General features: G+C 36.7%; 1 protein-coding gene across 8 annotated transcripts in view; it reads right to left on the bottom strand.

Annotated features, from left to right (window-relative positions):
- Positions 1-25765, bottom strand: part of TP63 (tumor protein p63) — a 271334-nt gene that overhangs the window by 101320 nt on the left and 144249 nt on the right. For 3 of the 8 annotated variants that reach the window (XM_003927008.4, XM_010337718.3, XM_039478921.2), the window contains exon 1: positions 7847-8033. The exons of the other annotated variants lie outside the window; for them this stretch is intronic. In XM_003927008.4, the coding sequence (XP_003927057.1) occupies positions 7847-7888 (42 nt within the window). In that variant the 5' untranslated portion in view covers positions 7889-8033. Of the gene's footprint in view, positions 1-7846; positions 8034-25765 lie in introns of those variants that run through there. 8 annotated transcript variants of the gene reach the window in all.

The following is a 25765-nucleotide window of genomic DNA, read 5'->3' as shown; positions in this document are numbered from 1 at the left end:
TTTTAATTCTGATTCCATCAATAGAGTGACACTAATCCAGACTGATTTGAGTAAACAGGGCATATTCCCCATTGTTTCTGTGATCTGAGAAAGAATAAACTTGAGAAAGATCACTGGCTGGATTGGAAATGGCCCCTTTGGGTGTTTTGCGCAAGCTTAAAAGGAAAAAGAAAATGCCTGTACAGAGTTCTTTCCAAGGCAAGCTCACTTCGGGGGTGGTAATTCTCATAGGGGTATTATACTAAACTGCACCTATTAGTGGCTTTAGCACCAATAAGAAAGTAGAACTATTTCTTTTGTAGTGTTTCCAGCATAGCTCACAAGATTGTTTCATAAATTTCCGCCTCTGGCAACACACCACAGCTTGACTCAAAATTCCCTCTTTCAGCTTTTATAAGGAAATCTTTTTGCCATTTAAGAAATACAGACAAGATGCAATTCAGATTACAAGTTTTGCATGAAATATCAATTTGCGTTACACACACGTTCACTAACATTCCAAAAATGTTTTATTCTTGCCAGTTATTCCCTCACCTAGAACCAGCGTGCACTCTATCTTAACCCCACTTACTGAATTTTAAACTGACAGGTGAACATGATATAACAAAGCCATCTCAGCTCGAATCCAATTGCACTTCGTCTTCGAAAAAGACATTTGAACAATTTAAAAATCAGAATGTATAAGGTTAGTCCTTATCAAACATGAAATCAGTCAACTTAGAAATAAAAAAATTTATACTTTTTTTGTAGAAAATGGAAAATAATACTTTTTGAATAGTATAGGTGGTATATTCTCAGACCAACTAAGGAAATCAACTGCAGGAAAGAATAAAGTAAGACTTCTGAAAAGATTTTACAGACACTTCCTTGAACTACTTACTTCTTTTTAGGAGGTTGTATTTTGTGGACCCTCACTGTTTCCCTTAATGTCTGTAAGACAATCACATGCTAACACTGGATGCTTTACAAATCTACTTTATGCAAGTGGAGGATTATGTTAGTAAAAAAGAGAAAGAAATGAGCACAAGCTTAGATGTCTCCCCATTTATCATGAAGCCCAGTTCTCCTCTTATCTACTCCCTTGGGCTTTAAATCAAGTTACTGATTCACCCCTCCTCCCCCCATAGCCTACCCTCACCTGCCCTATTATTATCTCTTCAATTGCCTACATGGTCTTCTCGGGTGAGATGGAAGTGATGAAGCAGGTTGTGGAAGGGGAGGATATTAATGTGGGAAAAGACATGTCTTCTCCCAATATTTCTCTTTACATGTTACATCTTATGTAAGTATCCTTGTCCCAAAGTCAAATTTAAAAATTTTATGGCAAAGGTAGTATCTTACATTTTTATTTATTTTTATTTGGTGAGGTTGGTTTTTAAATGGGACATTCACATTTCCTTCTGCTCTGTTATTTATTTCCCACCTGGGATTCTCATTTTGAATAAATATGTTATATTTAGCTTCAGGATTACTATTTACATTTAGAGCAGTGACCAGAGAAAAGACTTCTGGTTCTGATTCTAAGATGACTATTTGATTAATGAAATTAACTCATAATTAACACAGATAATTTTGTGAATTTTGTTCCTAGCTTTGATTAGTTTTAATATGGCATTACTGAGTCCCTATAAACGATACGACACCCCATCGGCCTCTGTAGAAGTCTAAGGAACACGAAAAGATAATCCTCAACTTTTCAGCCCAGGGAATCATTCAGGCTAATTTTTGTCCCTTCCTGCAAGATGTCACTCATCATCCCTAGGGTATGTAAAGTTTTGAATCTCAAATTCTGAACACCGGTCACACTTTTAAAACACACATGGGTTTCCACTCTTAGTGAAATCAATATTCCAATTAACTTTTGTTGCTATTTCTACAAAAGAATTCCATTTTGACACAAATAATAAATACATATCAGTGTTTAAACCAACATATTTTATTTTTAAATCAATATACTATGTTCCTTCATCTTGTCTGGCATAGTTCTCCCTTGTATTTTTATTATTTTTCTCTCCTCTACACAGAATATCCTTTCTCCCCTCCCTCCTCAGCTAAATTCCAGTTCTTAAACCATATAAAATATTATCTTTATCATAAACAGTTTGAACTCTAGTTTACTGTTTTACACTTTTTTTTCCTTTTTGTGGTGAATGGGGTCTCACTGTATTGCCTAGGCAGGTCTTGAACTCCTGGGCTCAAGCTATCCTCCTGCCTGTGTCTCCCTAAGAGCTGGGATTACAGGCATGAGCCACTGTGCCTGGCCTACTTCACTCTTTTAAAACTTTGGATATCTTTCACCAATTCTGGTTTTGTACTGGAGTCATTTATGAACCCCTCGTATGCTCCCCTGGATTGTGAATTTACAGAGCCTAGTAGCTGTGAATTATAATTTCTTCTTTCTTTACAGTGCCTATCACAGTCACTATTATTAGTTCTCAATGACTGTTGGGTTGGAAGGAAGTGCTTCCTTTAGTGGGGGAAATAATCAAAATGGTTTGCGGCTGGTACATCAAAATCATTATATCTGGTTTACAGCCAAATGTATACTACTGTTTCATTTTGGGGTGGAGTGTTACGGTGTGGAAAAGAATGAAATAAAGAATGGGATCTTTACAGAGTGGCTAAATAATTTATCTTCTAAGTGGGACAGTTTTAAAAGTGAAAAGGTATGGTATTGTAATTATGCTAGAATAGCAGGCATACATAAAGACAGACCAAGACCAATAGTTCCCCATTTGTCTACGGCAGGGACCATAGTTATTAAAGACAGCACTGGGCAGAAAATACACAGGTTGTATGAGATTTTAGAAACAATCCATTCATACCCTTCCAAAGGTTCCAGAGAAGTTATAGATATTTCTGCAAAACACACAGCCAATGTGCAATGCAGAGAAATGCAGTTTTGTACTTCTAGGCAGTCTTAAGCAAAGCCACTTATTCTCCCTTGTGCTCTCTAGTAGAGCTCCAATTACACAATTACACCATTCCTCTGTTTGAAATCCTCCCATGGCTTGTCATTGTTACTATAATAAATGTACTCTCCTCTCAGTTTTGTGGTCATCTCTGAGCCACTCTATCTTGCATTTCCAACTTTACTTCCTGATCATCTGAATTCCACTTGCACTGAACTATGTGATGCTTCTGAGTGTACCAGCATTCAATCCTCGTCCCCCTTTTCTTTGCTGATGCTTATTTCTTCAGCTAAAGTCCTCCTTCCTTCTTACGTTTCTAGGACTTGGAAAGTTCCCACTGTCCTTCCAAGTGCAATTTCATCTTCCATATGCATGTAGACTTTCTTGATCCTCCTACATCACAGTCTGTCTTTCTCTTTGATGCTTTATGTTACCTTGTTCATACACTTAACATCTGACCTGTGTTATAATTGTATGTATACCTGGCTCATTCCCCCAATGAACCATAAACTTCTTAATGCAGGAATTGCTTCTTAATTATTTTTAGATCCTATGCACCATTTTACATATCACTGATGCTCAGTAAACATTTTTTAGTCAGTTATTCTTCTAACCTAAGTTTCTCTTTCTCAATACTACTTTCATGAATATTGTCAATATAGAACTTAATCAAAAAGTATAAGTAAAAATTATAAAAGGCTTGAGAGGTGGCACATTCATAAACCACATGTCACTATTTTCTTGGGCCCACAAATTGTGTTATTAAGAGAAAAGTAGGCATCAGATTTAAAACTTAACTTTTGAATCAAATGTTTCACTTTGACACTTGAATCCATTCTCTCCCAGACCCAAAATGCTGTACTCTATTGGATACCACTCATAGCTTCTACTAAATTTGCACTGGACAATAAGCCTGTATTAGTCATACGATGTTTTCCCCAACATACATCTCAAGAAAATCGAGCGTCCATTTGACTTTAACAACTTTTTAATCAAAATAGTAAAACTTGTAAATGATGGAAATCATCAAGTTGTTTATCTTTTTGTTATCTGCATTCACTCTATTTGTTTACATTAAAGAATTAGAAATTTAACAATATCCAACAGGAGAAAAAAGTTGTACTAGGAAGGAAGAATTTTTACCTGTGTCCCTCTGTTCTACCAGCTCAGATCCCACCCAAAGCAATCACATACACATCAAAGAAAACTAGGGAGTATGTGCGGTGACATACTTCTCAACTATTTGATCCAAATCCCTTTTTAAAATCTCATGACATTAGACATATACTCCCTTTTTAGGCAGAATGCAGAATCTAAATCCTGTATGTGGTCATTGAAGAAAGTTTTAGCAAATTTGCATTCAGAAAATGTGTATATAATGAAAAAGAAACCACTATTTTTTGGTTGCTCTAGAAAATCTAGACATCCATTGATGCTTTCTGCTGCACTTGTGACATCCTGTTGAGAATCACCACTCTTCTAAAAGGCAAAATGAACCAAACATGGTTTTCCTTATCGAGGTAAAGGATGAGTGATCTATCTCCAAATCATGTTTGTCCAATAGTAGTGAAGGAAGTTATGGTCTGTGATCTGTGATCTAAGATCTCTTTCTCCTAGTTCCCTCTGGGCTTGAGGACAACCAATTGTAAAACAAGTACTGCAATCTATGGCCACAGCATGCTGTAAGGAATACTGCCTGGCTGACACAAATTAGACCTGCAGCTTCTGCGTCTCACCCCTGTGCTTTTTCCTATGATGCTAAATATCTCAGAAGCACAACACGGGACAGCTTAATACACTGATTAACTATCGATAGAAAACGCAGACCCATATTTTTTAAAGGGTTGAGTCAGTAGAAATAGTACTAGAACAGGAAAGATTTCTTTTCCTAGATCAAGCAGGCAAAGACGTCAATTAAGTGAGAATGGCCTGGCCTCCAGGGAGTTTACACTGCTGTCTCCAAGCTTTTTTTTCTTGCATTCAACTGACTTTGCACAACAGTTCTTCATGGAAACTTTTCTGGAGCATCTACTATGAATCATCCTGTCTCTCCTTGGTATTAAAAAGAAAGCGGCTGAGTAAAGGGACCACAATCGTATACATACAGCTCTCTCAACTACGGCAAGAAAAATCATTAACCCTGATTTGTAAAATGAGGCGTTTCCATATATGAACCTTGATTTTCCATTTAATTCTAAAATGCTGTAACCCATTTACCAAAGTGTGTGTCTTTCCTCATCTAAAACCCTGGTTGAGGAATTTTAGTAACTACCTCTTTCTAAGGAGTTTGAGATCCTCCCCGCTCACACATACACATACACACACTTATACACACAGCCCAGGTTTTTTTTTTTTTTTTTTTCTTTTTTGCCAGTAAGTTGAAGTTAAAACTTGATCTATGAAGCAGTTCTTTTCTTTTGACCCTCTCTATCTGCAAGTCAGAGACCATTCCCAGAGGCCATGTCTTTTCTAGCCTGGCAGGGGAGTGGAGCATGCTTGCAGCCTCTGCACTGTACCCAAGGGTAGAGCCTTTAGCCATGCCTGATACCTCCTGCTCATGTTCTCTTTCCTTCGGACCCTTTCCTGTTCATTAGCAGCTTCCCCAAGTCCAGCTTTGCTGGAGGTTGGAGAAGAATTCAAAAGTTGTGAAAAAAGGAGTAGAGAAGGGGTAGCGTTCTTAAATAATTTTTCAGTTATCAACTCAAAGAAATTGCTAGCAAATTAAACTATAAATTTATTTGAAGTCAAAGAATGGGTTGTAGCTTTTAAATAATTTTCACTCTTACAGGGAGTTTTATGCCTTTTTCATTTTTAATCTATCCAATGTCTAACAATTCTTGTGTGATCATAGATTGCTTTTTCTGTATTGACAGTTACTAATAAACACACATCTCTAAACATTACAACTTTTATCTTACATTCGTGATTCTCACTGCCATGTGGTTCCAGGCATTTCATACATTCCCATGTAGTACTGAATTTTTACAGAGGACTAGATATTAAAGCATAATCCTGTATAGAAAGAAAGTTGTTTGTATGTAACAGAATGGAAGTCAAGCCATGAAATTATAACCTACAACATGTACTGGCGGAAGGATATGAAAGTCATAAAGGCAGCATGCAAAAAGGCATAGAAAGGTAGGGAAGTGCAGCCATGTTCTTTCACAGATTTTTTTTTATCGACCTTAGCAGCATTCCAATAGAAAACAGACAAATGATGCCTTTTGTCACTCTTGGCTACACATTTACCGAAAGTTTTGAAAAACTAAAACCTGTGTATAAAAGTATTTTCTTTCATAAGGATGCCATATTCTCACATACAACATGACTCTTTTGCCTCCATAAAAGGAAATAATTTCTACAAATATCCTCTAATTACAACATTAATGAAATGGCTTTCTTCATGACATTATATTTCACTTAAAAATAATCATTTCTTGCCACTTTATATCAACCCTGTGGCTCACTTAGAGATATCAATGAACCGACTTTGGCTTCTTCACTGTTTGACTTACAAGATCCTAGGCAGCTCATAAATACTGTGTGTGAAACAGTTCATGAATAAAGACAGACAAACTCAGGTCTGACATGACAGACAGATCATTTTCTGAATGATTAAAACTGGACAAAACTGGAGCCAATAGAATCAACAGGATCTCAAAAGCAAATTCTATTTAAAAAACTGGTAACATTTTAAGCTAACTTTTAATATTACAGCAAAACAAGAAACTCGAGTTTTTCTACTGAGGACAAGCAAGGCTGCTTGAATGTTTTAAAGAAATATAGGCACTTCCTTTTCCTTCTTTAGATAACTCAATATTTCCCCTGCTGTATTTACACAGTTCAGCAGTCTAGACAATAGCGTGGTCAATATCACAGCGCAGGCCCTGCTTTGCTGCCCTCTGTTCCACTCTTCCTCTTGCGGTCTGTGCCGGAACACTATGCATTTTCTTGTAATTTTTAAGGAGCTCAATTTGAGTACTCTAGTCTACTTTTCCAAGCATTCACCTGCAAGCATTTTTATCTGAAACACTGAACTCTCTCCACAACAACCCCCCGCCCAATCTGATTAGTGTCAACACAGCTGCCCTATTCTGAGGAATGTAAACTAATATTGTTGTTAGACCTCCCTTAACCTTAGGAAACTTCCTCAAAGCCTTAAAGTCTCTTCAGGATTTTTTTTTTCTTATCCCTTTGCACAGGTTTAAATACCTAAGACAAACTTGTTGAGCAGAGATCAGAAACGTGAATAATCAAGTTCCTTAAATAAAATCCTGTATGCTATAATACACATTTACATGTATGCATGTATCAATATTTAACAATGTATCCCTCCAAAATAACTTTATTTGTCATCACACGGTAAAAGTACAAGTGACCCTCCAGACGATAGAGACGTTATTACATCCCCTTCAGGATTTAGGTGGGTCTCTAGATTGAGAGACTTAAAAACGAAGATGGCTTAAAAAAAAAAAAATCTCACCTGATTATTTTGAAAAAAGCTTCATTTGCTTTTAGGATGAAGTCTGGAGATAGAACTATGCTAAGAAGTTAAGACACAGTCAACGAATTTGTCTTACTGGTACGTGAATACCCATCAGAGGATTCACTGCAATGTATCTAGCAGAACGTGATCTGCTCTTTGAGTCTGTTGTTATACAAAGTGATTTTATAAACTCCTGAATATTGTTCTCTTCAAATGCATAATGTCACCCAGATTTTTTTTTCTTTCTCATCTTCTCCTGTTTCATCTCCTAATTAATAATAATTAAAAAATCTTACAGCCACCACAGAAAACATTAACCAAGAAAAGGAGATTCCTATATACAATTTGCAAAAACATTACATTGGGTGACCGAGAACCACAAATATGTAAGTTTTTATGAAAATTAAAAAGCATCTCTAAATGGAGTGCCAAAATCTAAAATCCTTACCTCACTAAATTGAGTCTGGGCATTGTTTTCCAGGTACAACATGTTAGCTGTAAGATTGATCAATGCTGCTGTCCTCTCTTCTGGCTCCAGGATTTTGCCAGCCCCCCCACCCCCTCTGAGACCCTTACAATATGAATCTACTAAGAAGATAACAGAACTCAAGTCCCTCTCTCTCTTTCTCTCTCTGTACATAATTTAAGGTTTCCTAATATATACCCAACTATAGGCATGAGGAGGCGGGACTCTTCTCTTTACCTGTCCAATCCATCAACTTCCACCTGGACTCCTCCACTCCAATGGAGTGAGGCCTCTCCCATCTCATTAAGTAGTTAGAATTCCTTATCACCAATCTTTAAAAGAAAAAGAAAGAAAGAAAGAAAAAAAAAAACAAACCAGGAGACAGACAGGTAAAACTTTCCCTGTCTCTTTCATAAGAAAGTGCACTCTTTTTTAAAAACAAAACAAAATCTCCCCAAACAAACCGCACCACCACCACACTTTATAGAAGGCATTTTAGAAAGTTAATTTACTCTTTGCAACTGAAAAGTAAACTTCAGAAAAACTTTCATAAGGCTTTTTTAAACCTAGATTTGGAGTTTCAAGAATGATTACATGAAGTTCGAAATTAGGATAGAGTACTCAAATCCACTGTTATATTTAATCCATATTTAAAAAAACTAAAATCCACTGCTTGATAGCTGAAGAGTTTTTAACTTATTTCCCCTAGAGAAATGCCAGTGGTTTCATATCAAGCAGTGACAAAGTAAGCTTTCTGATTTTTTTGAGCATGTTTCAATAACAGTTTAAACCACCGGTCCCGTTAACTTATAAAAACAAACAAACCTCCGTATTATGTACAGGAAGTATGAATCCTGATAAATGTGTCCTTTTTTTTTTTAACAAAATGCTTATCTATTTGAATATTTCTTTTCTCTATTTTATTGAACCCACTTTATACTCATCTCTTTGCTTGTGAATAGGTATAAAAATGATTATTGCACATGATGCATGTATGTAAATGATTAGAATAAGTATTAAAGCATAAGATATTAATTTGCTTTTGGCTTAAAAATACATTTACAGAAATACATAACAACATTCATGTAGAACCTGGCCTTGGTTATAAAGATTTAGTGGAGACAAAATGCATCCTGATAGTTTTCACATGGTTCATTAAAATATTCTCTTTACTGCTGAGTATTTGTAATTCAGTTAGATGTATTTCAAAACATCATCCGACAGCTCCTCCCCTCCCCCACCTCCAAGAACTCAATTTCCACTATTTTGCTCGACAAGTTGTAAGTGGCCAAGATAACTATAAGTGAATATTGAGATTTCTTCTAAAATTTAGAAGACACAAAGTTTAGAAGAGAATTTGAAGCCAGACTAGATTAGAGCACACATTTCAGAAACAAAGTTTGCAAATATGTTTATGACCTTGGATTTACCTCCCCTTTACTTCTACTTTTGCATCCGTAAAATTCATGCATTTAAAGGATGATGTGATCATTGGCTGGCATATAAGACACCTAGGTTACTGGTAATAATGCTTCCTTCTTTTATTAAAAAACAAAAACAAAAACAAAAAAACTCCCATAATATAATTTGATCTTGAGTATGCAAGCATGTGACAGTACTCTGTAATGCTTTTGAAAACAGATTTCTGGACGTGGCCCCAGATCTACTGATTCAGACTCTGCAGGGCTGCAGCCCCAACAACTGGATTTTTTTTACAGCCTGCTAGGCGGTTCTGAATGAGTCATGCTTGGGAATTAATGATCTAGAGGAAATGCTGTTAGCACAACTGCCTACAAAAGTCATTATTGAATTGCTTTTTATACTAGTGGGATCATGTAGCCATTTGAACACCCAGATCTAAGGTTCTAGGTCTCAAGTACTGATATACACTAAAAATGTAAACAAACTTCAGCTTTCATGAAGTCAAAAGACTCCCAGTAAGGTTTGATACATGAAAAAGTCAGATTCCTTCCATGTGCCACCTCAGCTGTCAGCCTGATCAGATTAAATATGGTCTCTGTCTAATATATCTACAAAAATTCTGGACAAAACCTAAGACAATATATCCCACTGTGGTTACTTGAGAAATGTGAGTAGTTTGCAAGAAAAGAGCACTGGACTGAGAGTTAGAAGATAGGAGCTCTGTGGCCTTGGGGCAAGTTACTTAACCACTCTGGATTCAGATTCCTCATCTGTGAAATGAGGCGCACAACTAAATGATTTCTGAAGACCATGACAAATATAAGAGCCTGTTTTTGTCTAGAATCAGGGAAGTGATTCGAGGATTACTCGTGTTTTTCTTATTTTACTTGGATATTTATTTGTTCCTCAATTTGCTCATCTCCATATTGTACAATTGAAGTAGTCAAGTTGCCCAGCTACTTAAGATACTTAAGTGATATAAAGAAGAAGAAACAATGTATTGGTGGAAAATTCGTATTTTTTGCTTTCAGATATCCTCACAATGGAAAGTTAGCTAATAGTTAATACAGATCTGATTTTAGCACAAACATTTCCATAGAAGAGCTAATTAAAGTATATCTGATAATGTTTGATTTCAGAATTAGTGTGAGTAGCTGATGCAAATATCACGCACTGATTTAAGCAGGTTACAAAGAAGTAACATTTCTTTGCACTCTAAACAGCAATGCTTATTTGTGGATCTCAAAGGTTTAAGTAACAATTCTTTGCACTCTCTAAATAACTATGCTTCCACGTGGATCTCAAAGGTTTAGTAACGTGCATTTCTTTTCCTAACCACCTAGTGGTGTAAGTTAGTATTATCTACATTTTTCAGATAAATAAACCACCAGGTACAGGGGGCTGACAATCAATCCTTCTACGTTTTAAAAACAAATCTATCTGAATGAGGGCAAAAATATATAGAGAGCAATGTCTCCACTTTCTCTCCTCCCTGCTGGAGCTACCTCACTATAACTTCATTTTACCTAAAGGGCAACTCTAATCACGTCACTCCTCAGGGTGTCCCAGTGCCAGTAGAACCAAAGAAATTGTTTAGAATGGCAGTCAAAGGCATTTAAAATCTAGCCCCAAACTACCCTTTCAGCTTCACTTTCCTTACAATCCACTCTGTTTAGCAAATGTGGGCCCCAGGGGGCTATTTTTGTCCTTGTGTTCAATATTGATCCCTCAGTTTAGAATGACTTCATTCGCTTTTCTGATTATATTCAAATACTTTTAGGGTCTTTAAACACTACCTACTTATTTCTCTAAACCCCTAGTTGAAGTTAAATTTTTTCTTATTTTATATGAATATAAATAAAAGCAGTAATAAAATTCTACCTTTCAATGCAAAAAGTTATATACTTAACTGCCTCCTCAACAAGATTATGAAGTTTACAAAGTCAGGATACATTTATGTTCATTGTCATATTTTGTACTCTAAAAGCTCAGTGAGTAGTAGCTCACTTAAACAGTTCTACAATTCTATAAGAACTAGGAAGTAGAAGAGTATTTACCTAAAGCACTTATTATGAGACAGACACACATTTTACAGAGATGCCTTTTCATCTTTGTAAAAATCAAAGCACAGTATCTAATTAAAATAGAAGAGAGAGAAAATACTGCTCTCAATTCAAGCTCAGTATCTCAAGCCCTCAATAATTATTTGTGAAAAGGGAAAGTTGTCAGCATGATAAACCTGTAATAGTCAACGAAGGTTGGAGTTTTTAGAGCATGTGTGAAAGCTAAGAAATGATGGGGTTTTCCAAACTGCTGCAGAACAAAACCAATGAGATCTTTTTGATATCAGCTACCAGTAATTCGAAGGATGATCTGCAGAAGACACTGAGTAACTTTCAAAGTTCTAATATTGCCTGAATTGTTTGCCTTCCTCTTCTGCCTCAGGTGATAAGAATTTGCATTTGAGGAAGCTACTGAAAGCCACTAAATTAGTTCAACAAATCAGTTTTTAATCTGAGGCTAAGTTCCAAAGCAAGATATTAGATCACATCCATTTTAGGGTCAACAGCTAAGTTCTAAAAAATGGGTAAATCTTTTTTTTTTTTTTTTTTTTTTTTTGAGACAGAGTCTCACACCGTCGCCTTGGCTGGAGTGTGGTGATGTGATCTCAGCTCACCGCAACCTCTGCCTCCCAGATTCAAGTGATTCTCCTGCCTCAGCCTCCCTAGAAGCTGGATTACAGGCACCCACAACCATGCTTGGCTAATTTTTCATATTTTTTAGTAGAGACAGGATTTCACTATGTTGGCCAGGCTGGTCTCAAATGCCTGACCTCATGATCCAACTGCCTTGGACTCCCAAAGTGCTGGGATTACAGGCTGAGCCACCGTGCCCGGTATAAATGGGTAAGTCTTATAGGCATAGAAAGGGAGATGAGTTTTGTCTTAAATCTTAAAGTTGTATTCTAGATTTAATTTTATATTTGTATACATGTTCAAGTAGATTTTTTCTCTCTGTACTTTTTATGGTTAAGGTACTCAAAGCACTTTACATATAACAAACTCATTTAATTCTTAAAAAATTATGCCTTAGATACTGTTCATTGCTATTTTACAGATGAAGATACTGAAATGCAGATAGATATTAAATGATGGAATTGAGATTCAAATCTGTGTATTTTGAGACTGGAATCAACAAACACTATTCTTCACGGTTAGATTACATCTTAATATCTACTTTTTCCCCTGCTCCTGTATTTATCCTTCTTCATTCATGTATGTCTTATAGTTCATTTACCATATAGCCCATGCTATGATTATAATAACAGTATTTTTACCACTTAACCTGGATTTAGACAGAGCCTTACTTTTGAAGAGCTCTAAAACAGATGTGCAAAAGTACCAAGACAAGATAATCTCTCCTTATATTGTTTTGCATTATGGATTTAATGATTTTAGATGACGAAAACAGTGTAAAATTTAGAAGAAAAAAGTAAAATACAAATAAAAAATGAAAGTTAATTATAATTGCAACACACTCAGAGAGAATTACATTAAAAGTTTCTATGATCGTCCTCCTATGTTTATGTATATAAACAGGATTATCATCATATGCAGTATACTTTATTTTTTAGTTATCATAGTATTTTGAGTATTTTCCCCTGTTAAGTATTTCTACAACTAAAAGTACTGGGTCAAATGTTATGGATTCAAATAACTTCATGGGTATAATATCAAGTTATTTTCCAAAGAGACTGCACCAAATTACATTTGAATGAGTCTAACTACTACAACACTGAGAGAATTCTCTTTTCCAACTTCATAAATAAAAACAAAATATTTTAATATTAATTCCTTTTATTGCTAGTGATACTACATTTTTCAATATGTTCATTAGCCCTCTGCATTTCTCCTTTAAATGATCTTGTAATATATTTTACCTTGCTCCCAATTTCTGCTCCATTGGAGGAGAATGTCTTCCTTATTAATAAAGGTTTAATCCTTTAACATAGTCATCAAATATTTACAAATTACTTTTTAGTATTATATACATTAAAATAAAAACTCTATTTTACTATGTAAACCTGATTTCTTTAGGATTTTAAAAAATACATGTCTTATTTGTTTAGATTACAAATATGTTGTTAAAAATATGGAAAATATACGATGTATGGAAAGAATTGCAGTCATGTCTCCTAGAAACTACAGGTAGACACTATTAACATTTTGGTTTATTATCTTCCAGAGATACATATTACACGTAAGTGTTTTACAAGATGTACACATAATACTAAAGATATATTTTGTTAAATATGTATATATGTATCTGTGTATAAAGATGCATATACTTACTTTTTGAAATTAATCTGCTAAAATGAGTGCATTCTCAGGACACTAAATGCATTTTGTTAAATTAAATTTTAAAACTAAAAAAATGTAAATTGCTAGTTATTGAATTAATTTAGCTATTTCCCATTAATTGGGAATTCAGTTGGCTTCCGTTTTTCTTTACCATTATAATCATAAAGCAAAAATTATTATGCTATTTACTCAAACACAGACTACCACAAGCAAATTATTAAATTAAAAGAAAAAATATCTTAAAGCCTAACAGATACTTTAATTTCCAAACAGTATACCAGTTTATGTTTGGGCCAACAATGCTTTACAGAGCTCACCTTACTACAACAGCACTAGCAGCTACTATTATTTAAATTATTTTTCAAAATATCTTAGAGTAAGAACTCATCAACAAAATTAGGTTCCTCCTATTGCTATTATATGTTATTCATTAAAATAAACATACTCATCTGTACTCCCACTGACTGGTCTACTTTGGAAACAGAAGTTTCTTTCTTTCTTTCTTTCTTTTTTTTTTTTGAGATGGTACTGTTGATGCCACTCTTATTGCCCAATGCAATAGCATGATCTCGGCTCACCACAGCCTCCCCCTTCCCAGTTCAAGCAACTCTCCTGCCTCAGCCTCCTGAGTAGCTGGGATTACAAGCTTGTGCCACCACGCTTGGCTAATTTTGTGTTTTTAGTAGAGATGGGGTTTCTCCATGTTGGTCAGGCTGGTCTCGAACTCCTGACCTCAGGTGATACGCCCGCCTCGGACTTTCAAAGTGCTGAGATTACAGGTGTGAGCCACATCATGCGGCCAAAAAGAGAAAGTCTTAAACAAAACTGTGTTTGAAGACTGATGTGTTTAATTTCTTTGAACTTTCATCTCTAAAAGCAAAATATCACTTCATATAACATTTAAGTTTCCTAATCAGCCCTATAGCAGTATTTAGTTTATGATGGACTCCAAATAAATTTCAGTATCTTTTATTGTTGTATTTATTAATATGTGTATTTCTGAACATGGCTACTAAATATCTTCTATAAATTCTTATTTTTAAAACACTCTATTGTCTTATGTTTGAATAGCCTGATTAAAACTATATATTTTAGTCCCTGCCCCTCCTACTTACTGCCACATCCTCCATACGGCTGCCACCATGGCAACTGGTCACAGTCGATGCAGTCAATTGCCAGAAAGGAACAGTGGAAAGAACTCTGGAATCAACATCAGGAAACCTGGGCTTCAGGTTTCAGCTATTTGATTTTGAGTTAGTCTCTTTTGCTGAATGGATAATGAATAAATATTCACTTAAGTTCATTGCATAACACATCACTTTTTCTTCTGATTCCACACTGGGATGTATTATAATACAAGCCCAGATTTTCATGATTTTTTCCACCTTGAAACCAGAAAAACAAAACCCCTTTTGCATTTCAGGATCATGTGTGAAAGGGCACTGTTCTAAGAGTCATGAATTTTGGGTTAAGTTCTGCATCTGCCAGTAAATTCATTACACTTTCCGTGCACATGCCTCGGGTTTTCAATCTGTTAATTGGATTTCATGTTATTATATATTTGGCATCCTATATAACTGTGATCCTGCTCTCTTTGTAGTTTGGATTCGTCTATTTAACCATGATTTGATTTACTATTGATGAAGACAGACAACTTCCCTCTCAACTTTACATCAGACCTCTGTTCCTTGTGGTATTTCCACCCTAAAGGGCCAGTGAGGCAGCTAATTTTATAGACTAGTTGACTTCTACCAAGACTTCAGCCCTGGTAATTTTAGACTTCACTTTTAGTTCCTCAATTTCTCTCTCCTTAGCAGGAATAATAGGTTAGGCAGGAGATGCCTCATTCTTTCTAGAGGCTGTATTTTGAAGGAACTCAGTTTTCTTACGTAAATCTTCTCCACCCTTTCCAGGAAAAAAAAAAAAAAAAAATCCCTAGGCAAAATAGAAAGGAGGTATATTTACTTTGGAGTCCTAGATGAACTCCAAGTGGGGCGGGGATTGTATTTTGCTCTTGGAGAGTTCTGGAGTCCCTCTCTGGTTTTAACTGCTGCTGGCTTGCACCTTTAGCTATAGCGTATGTGTCTGCTGGTAGCCACAGCCACAGTTCAGTCACAGGTTTGTGACTTCAGGAACTCGTGGATAATCCCTCCTGTGAATCTCCCATCCAGGCTTTGCATCATAAGCCACAAGGATGAGTAAGTCACTCCAAGAACCGTATTTTCACTAACTCTCTGCTAGACTATTCAGGATTATATTACCCTTAAATCCTAAGTATACAGAAATGCTATACGTAAATGTGGTATCTGTAGCCATGCATATTTGTTAAAGTTCCACTTTTCTCACTTTCTGACTTGCAATAAGGCCTTGACATAGCTCTCTAGTCTGTCTGTTTCTCAGCCCCTTGCAAGTACAACAAAGGTTTGGCCAAATCCTGTGGGATCTCCAAAGTCCTTTCTGGGCCTGATATTCTCTGATTTTCTCTACACTTCTAAGGGACATGAGTTCCTCACTATGAAACTGCTTTGATAATGTCTGTTTTGGCAGAAAATAGCCCTTACTACAAACACAAAACAAGAAAAATTGCATTTTAAGAAGAGTGTCGACATGATCAGGAAAACAGAAAGACTGAAACCCTAGCTAGACCCAGAATAACTGACATCACTGCCACCTCCAGCAGAGAGGTGGAAGTAATTTAGGTATGACAAACAGTGTTGTTTCTTAAAACTGGGGAGGCAGCATGCACCGGCAGCTCTCCCAGGCACAAATGTCACCAGGTTGGTGTCATCTTCCTTCTGTGACAACAGGCCATGGGAGAAAAAGCCTCCATCTGTGGAGACAATTTCCACTCACTCTAAGTGTGGGGTTTGGGAGATCTTGGTCCAAAACAATAATAAAGATATAAAAGTAAGTGCCTGCCTTGTGTTATTTTTGTCCCGGTGACCCTGCGTACAGAAGAGAGTTAATTGTCCACAGAATTAGGAAATGGGAGCCCATAAGTAAGATATGGAGGAAATTGTTTTCCAAGATGGAAAACCAAATCCATCTTCAAGAATACAAGAAAGTATTTTGATAAGAACCTGATAATCAGATCTAGCTTTAAAGTATTCTATATCTCTGTCTAGAATAATCTAATTTGACTACTTCTTCTGGAAAAGTCTTATTAATGGACAAATAAGGGTGCAGTGATTTGGGGTTGGGTAATGAGAGCACAAGGATGTATCCTCCATTGCAGCTTACAAAGCATCAATCTCTTATAATTCACAATTTGTCGGCTCTGTAGGTACTAGTTCCTCTATTCTCTCCAACAGGCAACCTCAAACACCTTCTTTAACACCCACATAATGGCTGCTTCCATGTTACTCCACACTGGTTGAGTATCTTCTATGTACTCAACTTGTGCTTGCTTGGATTTGTCTTCTTGCCTTTTTCGTAATTTCTTATCTTTTCAAGGCAGTCCGTTGCTCTCTCCATTAACATTTTACTCAATTCTTGGGAAAACTATGCTATTGTTGATCTGATCTCATTGCCTTCTGGTCATGTTTTCATGAATCCCATGCTGAAATAGAGGCTCGAGAGCAAGGGTAATTCCCAATGTAGTTCTCTATTTCCTACAGCTTGGAAAGTAGGCAGAGTAAGCACTCACATCCTTCTTGTTAATGTCTGTTCTGGTTGGATCCATATAATAAGTCTGGTTTGATCCATATAATTAGCAGAGTCTTGTTATCCTCAGTTCTCAGATAAGTAAATGAGGGTCTCGAGGGGTTAAATGTCATATTCAAGTTCATACAATAAACTATACTTAAGGCAGGAGCTTGGAACTCAGGTCTGCTGGCTCCAAATTTCATGCTCTCCTGTGCTATGCAGGCTACTCTGTCACACAAGAGATTACTGTCTTGCACGCATGCCTGAACAATGTGCAGGAATTCCATATCAGAGCAAATCACCTTTTTGATTTGCATGCTCTGCAAAGGAAAGCAAGAGGTCCTGTGGACACAAATGACTCCCATGGATTTTCTTTGCAGCTTTTTTCCCTAACTGTTGATCTTCTGAGCTTCCTACTGTTACAGACACAATGAACTGACTTAACTCCAGCTTCCCAAGCCTGATTCACAAGTCGATTAAAAAGTGGTGCAACCAAGTAGGTGTGCCTCTGTGACCTGGGTGGTTAAGCCAGATCTTCCGGCCTATGGAGGCCGTTGGCTTGATTTTATAAGAAAACATTATCTGCACTGATTATGAACTAGACAATTCTGAATAATGTCACAAAGATATTAAAAAAGACTCAAGAGGAGTGATGCATTGAAAAAAAAGTAGGTCATTTTCAGCAAAGATTGCAATCTGCTTTAGGGTTAATATACATGTTGCTTCAAAGTAAAGGGAAACTAAAAACTCCTAATAATGATTAAATCATTTCTTCAAATGGAATCCAGTATGGGTGTTGTATTTAAATCACAAGAAGAAATACATAGCAAAGTTAGGCTTCTTTGTATTGTAAGTAATACAAAGACACACACACACACACACACACACACACACACACACACACACACTATGGGAAAGCTGGCTTCAACAAAATTAAAAATAAAGCTAAGAAATTATTTGTAACTCAGTTGCTAAGTGAATGAAATGGTATTATTACCCCCAACTTAATCATTTACTTCTATTCTCTTCTTTAAGTATTTCTTTGATTCACAAGGTTTTGTGATTCGGGCAGTTTCTCTCTGGGGTAAGGGATTTAAGCTACAAAGCTAAAAAGCTGAGCTGATAACAATATAAGTGGTATGACCTGATCTGTAAGATTATGGACAGAAAAGGAAATTGATGTTTCAGTCTAAGCATCTCTTTAAAAGATATTTTCAGCTTCTTTTCTCCTAATTCATTCCTCAAAATATCCACATTCTTATAATTTCTATTTAGCAACAATAAGCTCTTGGTCATGATCAGTAGCTATAAGACTACTGAAGCAAACTGAAACTCACGCACAATCCTTACCCATTAGACAGGTTCTACTTTTGATTCCATTATGACTCTAAAATGGAACAGGTCAAAAATGTTTACTGGTTCACCTAATATAAAAGATGGTCAAATTTGAGTTTTTCCTCTTCTTACAGGAAATCTAGACCAAAAAAAAGCGATGGCTAAAGTAAGTAATAGCTGATCAAAAATTAGTTGATTTGATTTGATTGTTACATCAAATCATAGATCTATTCAGGGCATCTTAATACTAGAAGGAGTGTTAGAGGCCATCAGTTAGAGACCATTTTACTTCTCCCACATACACATGTGCACGACACATTTCCTTTCAAACGTTAACTGAATACTTTATCGTACATGATCCTGCAATAAGACCTAAAGAAGAATAAGACTCGGTCAGGTGCAGTGGCTCACGTCTGTAATCCCAGCACTTTTTGAGAGGTCAAGGCGGGTGGATAAGTTGAGGCCAGTGGTTCAAGACCAGCCATGGCCAACATGGTGAAACACTATCTCTACTAAAAATACAGAAATTAGTCAGACATGATGGTGCATGCCTGTAATCCCAGCTACTCAGATGGCTGTAGAACCAAAATCACTTGAACCCAGAAGGCAAAGGTTGCAGTGAGCTGAGACCCAGCCACTGTACTCCAACCTGGGCTACAGAGTAAGATTCTGACTAAAAACAAAATAAACAAACAAAAAGATGACTCAGCATCTGTCCAAAGATTTCTCGTCTAGTAGACATATGCTTAAAAGAAAAAAACACAAACTAATATGTTTACAAAGTCAGGTGAAGTACATGTGAAATAGTAACTAAAATGAATGCTAAGTAAGTATTAAGTTACAAGACATAGTTCTATGGGAACGGAAAGAAAAAAGTGATTAATCCTTCGTGAAGAGATAAGGAGTTGAATCCTTAACGTGAAAAAAAAATGGAAAGAAGAGAAAGAGGAAATAGATATTTAGGATCTAAATTAAGAAATGGCATAGGACAAAAGACAGAGACATGAAATTATGCATTCAGAATAACAGGGTGAGGCTGGGCATGGTGACTCATACCTGTAATCCCAGCACTTTTGGGAGGCTGACGTGGGTGAATTAACTGAGGTCAGGAGTTTGAGACCAGCCTGACCAACATGGTGAAACCCTGTCTCTACTAAAAACACAAAAATTAGCTGAGCATGGTGGCAGGTGCCTGTAATCCCAGCTACTTGGGAGGCTGAGGCAGGAAAACTGCTTGAACCTGGGAGGCAGAGGTTGATTGTGCCATTGCACTCCAGCCTGGGCAATAAAGCAAGACTCTGTCTCAAAATAAATAAATAAATAGAATAAAAAAAAAATAACAGGGTGAGTTAGGTTAGCCTGGAGTGACTTGAAATGGAAGAAAAAGTAGGAAAGACATGTTGGAATAAGACTATGGTGGACCTGAATTATCTGTATCCTTCTCATACTTGTGGTAAATATGAGAAATAGACTTCAGCTTTAACGCTTCCAGAAAGGTTTACGATTTAACTTCCCTGAAGATAAAAGTATGGGCTGGGTCACCTCTTATTTCCTATGACTTGAATTTTCAATTCCTTGGATTAAAAATGGAAGACTTTCATGTGAATCGAAAAGATATTTAAAAGACCCTGTAATTTTGGAAACTGTCTTCTGCTATTGCTATCACCAAAGATCAACAGCAACTTCTCTTCTCCCTCTTACCCTGCATAGAGAAGTGTGCCAAGTCCACCCAACTGTCACAACAGCATTTACCCTCTGACCCTCAGTAAACAAATGCACAGGATACCTTTTTAAATTGCTGGATGCTACACTCTTGTTTCTTTAAAGACTGACCTGCAGGGCTAATTAGAGAGTTCAACTCTCTGCCCATCTGAGACTAACATTTACATTTAGGCCTGTAAGGCAAAATCAGTGCTCCTAACAGATCTCTAGCTTTGGAGGACTCTAACGCAGTAGGGGCTGGCTTTTGTTTTCAGGATAAATTTAGAAATTCAAACATAAAGATCCATTTCTTCATTGCTACTCTTTTACAGGGCTGTGAGTCTTTTACAGAGAGCAATCTGTTAAGCATCTACTCCTAAATCCTTTTTTCATTATTTCCTGGGACTACACATGTATTCACCTGTAATGATAGTACCACTTTTTCTTCTTAGGCCTCAGCAAGACAAGCAAAGAAAGGAGGAAGGGCTCTGTCTCTATAGGGAAAGATAGTGCTCCAAAGATAAAAGATGAAAACAAATATCAGGCTTATTGTAATGATAATATGAACAGGAATTGTAAGCAATGATAAAAATAAAACTAATATTACATCAAGAGACTTTAGAAATCCTATAATCACACATTTCCATTTTAAAGACAGACAATATGAAATCCAAAGATTGAAAATAAGCGTCCCAATGTTTTGCAACTATTTGTTATATTTTGTTAAATTACAGAGACAGGGTCTTGCTATGTTGCCCAGGCTAGTCTGAAACTCCTGGGCTAAGCAGTCCTTCTGCCTCGGACTCCCAAATTTGCAACTATTTTGTAAGTGTCAAGTGGCTCTTCTTCTCTCCTCATTCTTAGTATTACATCCCATATTTGAAATAATTACATTACTCATTACAGTAACTATGAGAGCCACATACATTTTTATGTGTGGCCCAAGGCTTATAGTTCAAGGGTACCAAAACTTATTATCTTCCATCCCATTCAGCTGCCTCAATTTCTGCTTTAAATTCAGTTAAGCATTGGTGACTATTATAGGTTCCCAATAAACACACTAAAGTGATAGTAAAAGGTAACCTCTGTTTCTGTCTGTGGAAAGTTTTCACTTCTAAGTTTGGGCCTTATAAAAGATATTAAAAGATGTGTGAATTAAAGAGAGATAGAAGGTTAGATATTAGTAAAAAGAAAGGATGACAAGATGCTTACAATATTCAGAGAAGTATAATAGTTGCCCAAGTATATTGGAAGGTACTTTACAAAAAACTCAATCCAGCCCGGGCGTGGTGGCTCATGCCTGTAATCCCAGCACTTTGGGAGGCCAAGGCAGGCGGATCACCTGAGGTCAGGAGTTCGAGACCATCCTGGCCAACATGGTGAAATCCCATCTATATTAAAAATACAAAAATTAGCTGGGTGTAGTGGCGCATGCCTGTGGTTCCAGCTATTCGGGAGACTGAGGTGGAAGAATAGCTTGAACCCGGGAGGTGGAAGTAGCAGTGAGCCGAGATTGCACCACTGCACTCCAGCCTGGAGACAGAGAAAGACTCCGTCTCAAAAAACAAACAAACAAAACAAACAAACAAAAAAAAAAAACAAAAAAATCAAAACAACAACAACAGCAAAAACAGCCTCGATCCAAAGAGGACCCCCAATCAAATAGACAAAACTAAGTGAAAACGAGGTGAGAGAAAACATGACGTTAGGATCTAGGTAGCTGTGTGGATGGTGGTTTTCATCTTATACGGAAAGCGTAGAACCTAGAAACCAGCAAGAAGGCAGAATCTTCTGAGTTTGGGGTGAAGAAAATAAAATAAGACTGACTTGGGGGGGAATGAGTTTGAAGTTGTAAAAACCTTAACACAGTGGACTCACTAACAGCAAATGACTTCTTTAGATGTAGTTTACAAGTCAATTTCCTTTCTATAGGAAAAGATTTGTACCCCAAATGGCCCGCTGAGTACCTAAGTCTTGAGGATGTATTTGATAACAGTACTTACACATCTTAACATAGCACTTCGTAATAACAGATGATTTGCTGTATCTGCTGCTCTATTTGAAAGCATCAGACTTCATACTTGGTTGGGAGTCAAAAAGTCTGGGTTCTGATACTAAGGTTGGTAGCCTTGGGGAAAATTAAAAACTCTGTTTTTACAATTATTAAATAGGGATAACAATACCTACGTCATCTCACAGGTAACTGTAAGGGTTGTCAAGTGATGAAATGTTTATAAATTATAAAGTGGGAAAAATATGAGATTATAATACTCTATTGCGATTACCAAAACAGTGATGCATATATCTTCGTGTTCTATTTATTGCAAGGCTCCCTTCAGACACAGATGCACATGCAATGCCTGTCACATTTTATCTTTAATCATCTCAACTGGAGACTTATCAGCTCACAAAAGTATTTGGTCACAAGGAAAGATGGCTGCAGAGGCACTGCTGAATACACACAGTTCTTTTTTTTTTTTTTTTTTTTTTGAGACGGAGTTTCGCTCGTTACCCAGGCTGAAGTGCAATGGCGCGATCTCGGCTGACTGCAACCTTCGTCTCCTGGGTTCAAGCAATTCTCCTGCCTCAGCCTCCTGAGTAGCTGGGATTACAGGCACGTGCCACCATGCCCAGCTAATTTTTTGTATTTTTAGTAGAGACGGGGTTTCACCATGTTGACCAGGATGGTCTCGATCTCTTGACCTCGTGATCCACCCGCCTCGGCCTCCCAAAGTGCTGGGATTACAGGCTTGAGCCACCGCGCCCGGCTGCTGTTATTTTCATATTCAGTAATATTTTCTGATCTTCAGAGGACATAATACATGGATATGTGTTCTCTTACTCCCTAAGGGGATTATAAGCCAGCCACTTGTATATTATAATGATGGAGTTAAAGGTCAGACAGCATGGATGGTTAGATCCGATGACCTTTGTGATCTCAAAGTTTTAACAAATACACTCGCATGAAATAATTAAACTAGAAAAAAAAAGGTGATAGATGGAGAGGATGGTTAAACAATATTTGTTAGGTCACTTGGTATTTATATTTGGTGATTTAATGTCTAGAAACTTATTCTAGACTCTGTTAAAGAGCAAAGTCACTGGAAAAAAAAAAAAAAAAAAAAAAAAAAAAAAAAAAAAAAAAAAAAAAACATGTGGCAGCCAGTATTGTTCTTTAACTCTGCTAGGAATCAGCTTCTGATTTTGAGTCATGGTCTGCTAAAAGGAAACAATTTTGGCTTGGCAACTTACCCTCTTTGTCTGAATTAACAAGATGTGTACAAAATTAATGAAGGCATACTCAAAGAGATCTCTAACAGGGTCCATCAACCTTATTAAACACAACTTCCCTTCACAATGGTTTCTTGGAGCCATAATGGCCTGAAGCTGTCTGAAAGATTTACTGTCTAAGGACTTTGACCTAAAATAAGATTTACAAGGGAAATTTTTGAGGAGCAAAATAAATGCAAGAATGAGAATTACTCAGAGGGAAGGAGTCTGACACAATCAGAAGGGATTAAGACTACAGTAAACGCCTTACTTGGTACAGTAGAAGTTTCTTTTTTCAGATCCAAACATTGTAAGAGAAAGTGCATACAAAACATTGCATCAAGATCGAGATAACTTTTAGAGCGATTGCTTCATATCCTGGTGACTGCGTTTCACAGAGAAAAGGGGGAAAAAATACAAATCTTTACCGCTGATCTTTCTTTGGAAACATTTTCACTGATTTATTGACTATGGAAGAGGACCACAGAATAAAAGGAAAGACCCCATTGTCTCTTTACACTAAGGGGCCTTGATGTTTAAGCATACAGCTGCCTTCAGATGCTCAGATAAAAGACACTGAGTGCAAAGTAGTAGTATTATCTACTTATTACCCCACTTATCTGCTTATTTCTTCCTTGAAGTCTTACTTCTGTCTGCAATATCAATCACTTCTCTGGCAGCTTGTCTCACTACAAAGGGTGGATTTGATCCCCTGCTTAGCCCTCTAGAAGCAGCAGACTCGTGCAGGACTAATTTATTACACCACCAACGCCGTTAGACAAGATTATCAAGGGGTTGGGGTTGGCATGCTCTTACAGCACATTTCTGGAAAATGAGATAGGAATTCATTCTACTTTCCCATTAAACATGATACAGTCTAGGCACTAAACAGCACTGAGTAACCACCAAGCGCATCAGAAGAAAAGTCTTGATACTTTCTGCAAGTAGATATGAGCTGCTGTTAGGCAAAGTGACAATGTAAGAGACAATACCAAAAATGTGTGGTGGTCTCAGGTTGGTATGTATTAATTGGCGAAATACAGAGCTAGTTTCAAGAGATTTTATGCAGGCATTTATCTTTATGAAGGAAGCCTCGTAACAGTGGACACAATTCGGAGACCTGGATTCTAGACTGGCTGCTTTACCAATTAGCAATGTGATCCAAGGCTTATCACTTCACTTCTAGGAGCACCAGTTTCCTTATCAGTAAAAAGCATTAGCTAGCTAGTAGGTGATCTCTAAAGCCATTTTGAGCAGTGACATTCTAAGTGAGTAAAGAGAGCATTAGGTTATGATGAAAAACAAACTAGCTCTCCATTAAATGTAAAATAGTTGTTATGTTTGGGAAGATACACATAAAACTTTGGACAGGGACAAGAAGCAAATTAGCAGAATGCCTATATGAACTCCTAGACTCATCATAATGGTTTGTTTATTTAACTGTCTTCATTAGCTGCTCTTAGTACATCAAAGGAGTGTTTCCAAACCCTTACAATTAGTCATGTAAACAAAAGCACAATTTATCACTGTGCCATGCTCAACAGTTTCTGATATGCTATGGAATCCTATTAAGAATGATATCCATACTAAAGCAATTAGATTAGCATGCAAATATTAAACAGGGTTATATGCATAGGAAATTTTCAACATATTTTAAGAATAAATGAATCAATCAACAAATTTGCTGAATGTTAATGGGAACTGACCTACCGACATTAGCAGACACTGCCCAGACATTCACTGCTTTAGCCAAATGAGAGCCGAGATCTTACTCTCAGATAACTGAGCAATAAACCAAACAAACCTTTATTCAATCATGAGTTGTACTTATACTGTCACGTGTGCCCAAGTATTCAACTCAGAAGGGCTAAAAAAGTTTGTGACATTATTAAGAAGAAGACAATCATGAAAATTAAAGAAAGTGAAGGTATCTTCAAGGCCAATCAGCTGATCAGTGCTTTCATCATAAAATATACATATATATCTCATAAAATATACATTGGTCTCAGTCTTACCATAAATGTCACCTGTAGGTAGAATAACATGAAACAATAATAATAAAAAAAAAAAAACGTATCTTTGAGATCTCATTCTTTTAAACTTGAAGCTCCAGAACAAGAGCCACATTTTTACTTGTTTAATATTAGTATGAAATATTATGAGTACC

The sequence above is a fragment of the Saimiri boliviensis genome, chromosome 8 (genome assembly GCF_048565385.1).
Source record: "Saimiri boliviensis isolate mSaiBol1 chromosome 8, mSaiBol1.pri, whole genome shotgun sequence".
In the NCBI taxonomy this organism is placed as follows: domain Eukaryota; kingdom Metazoa; phylum Chordata; class Mammalia; order Primates; family Cebidae; genus Saimiri; species Saimiri boliviensis.
The sequence above is the reverse complement of the archived record's forward strand: the minus strand, read 5'-3'. Positions and strand labels throughout refer to the sequence as shown.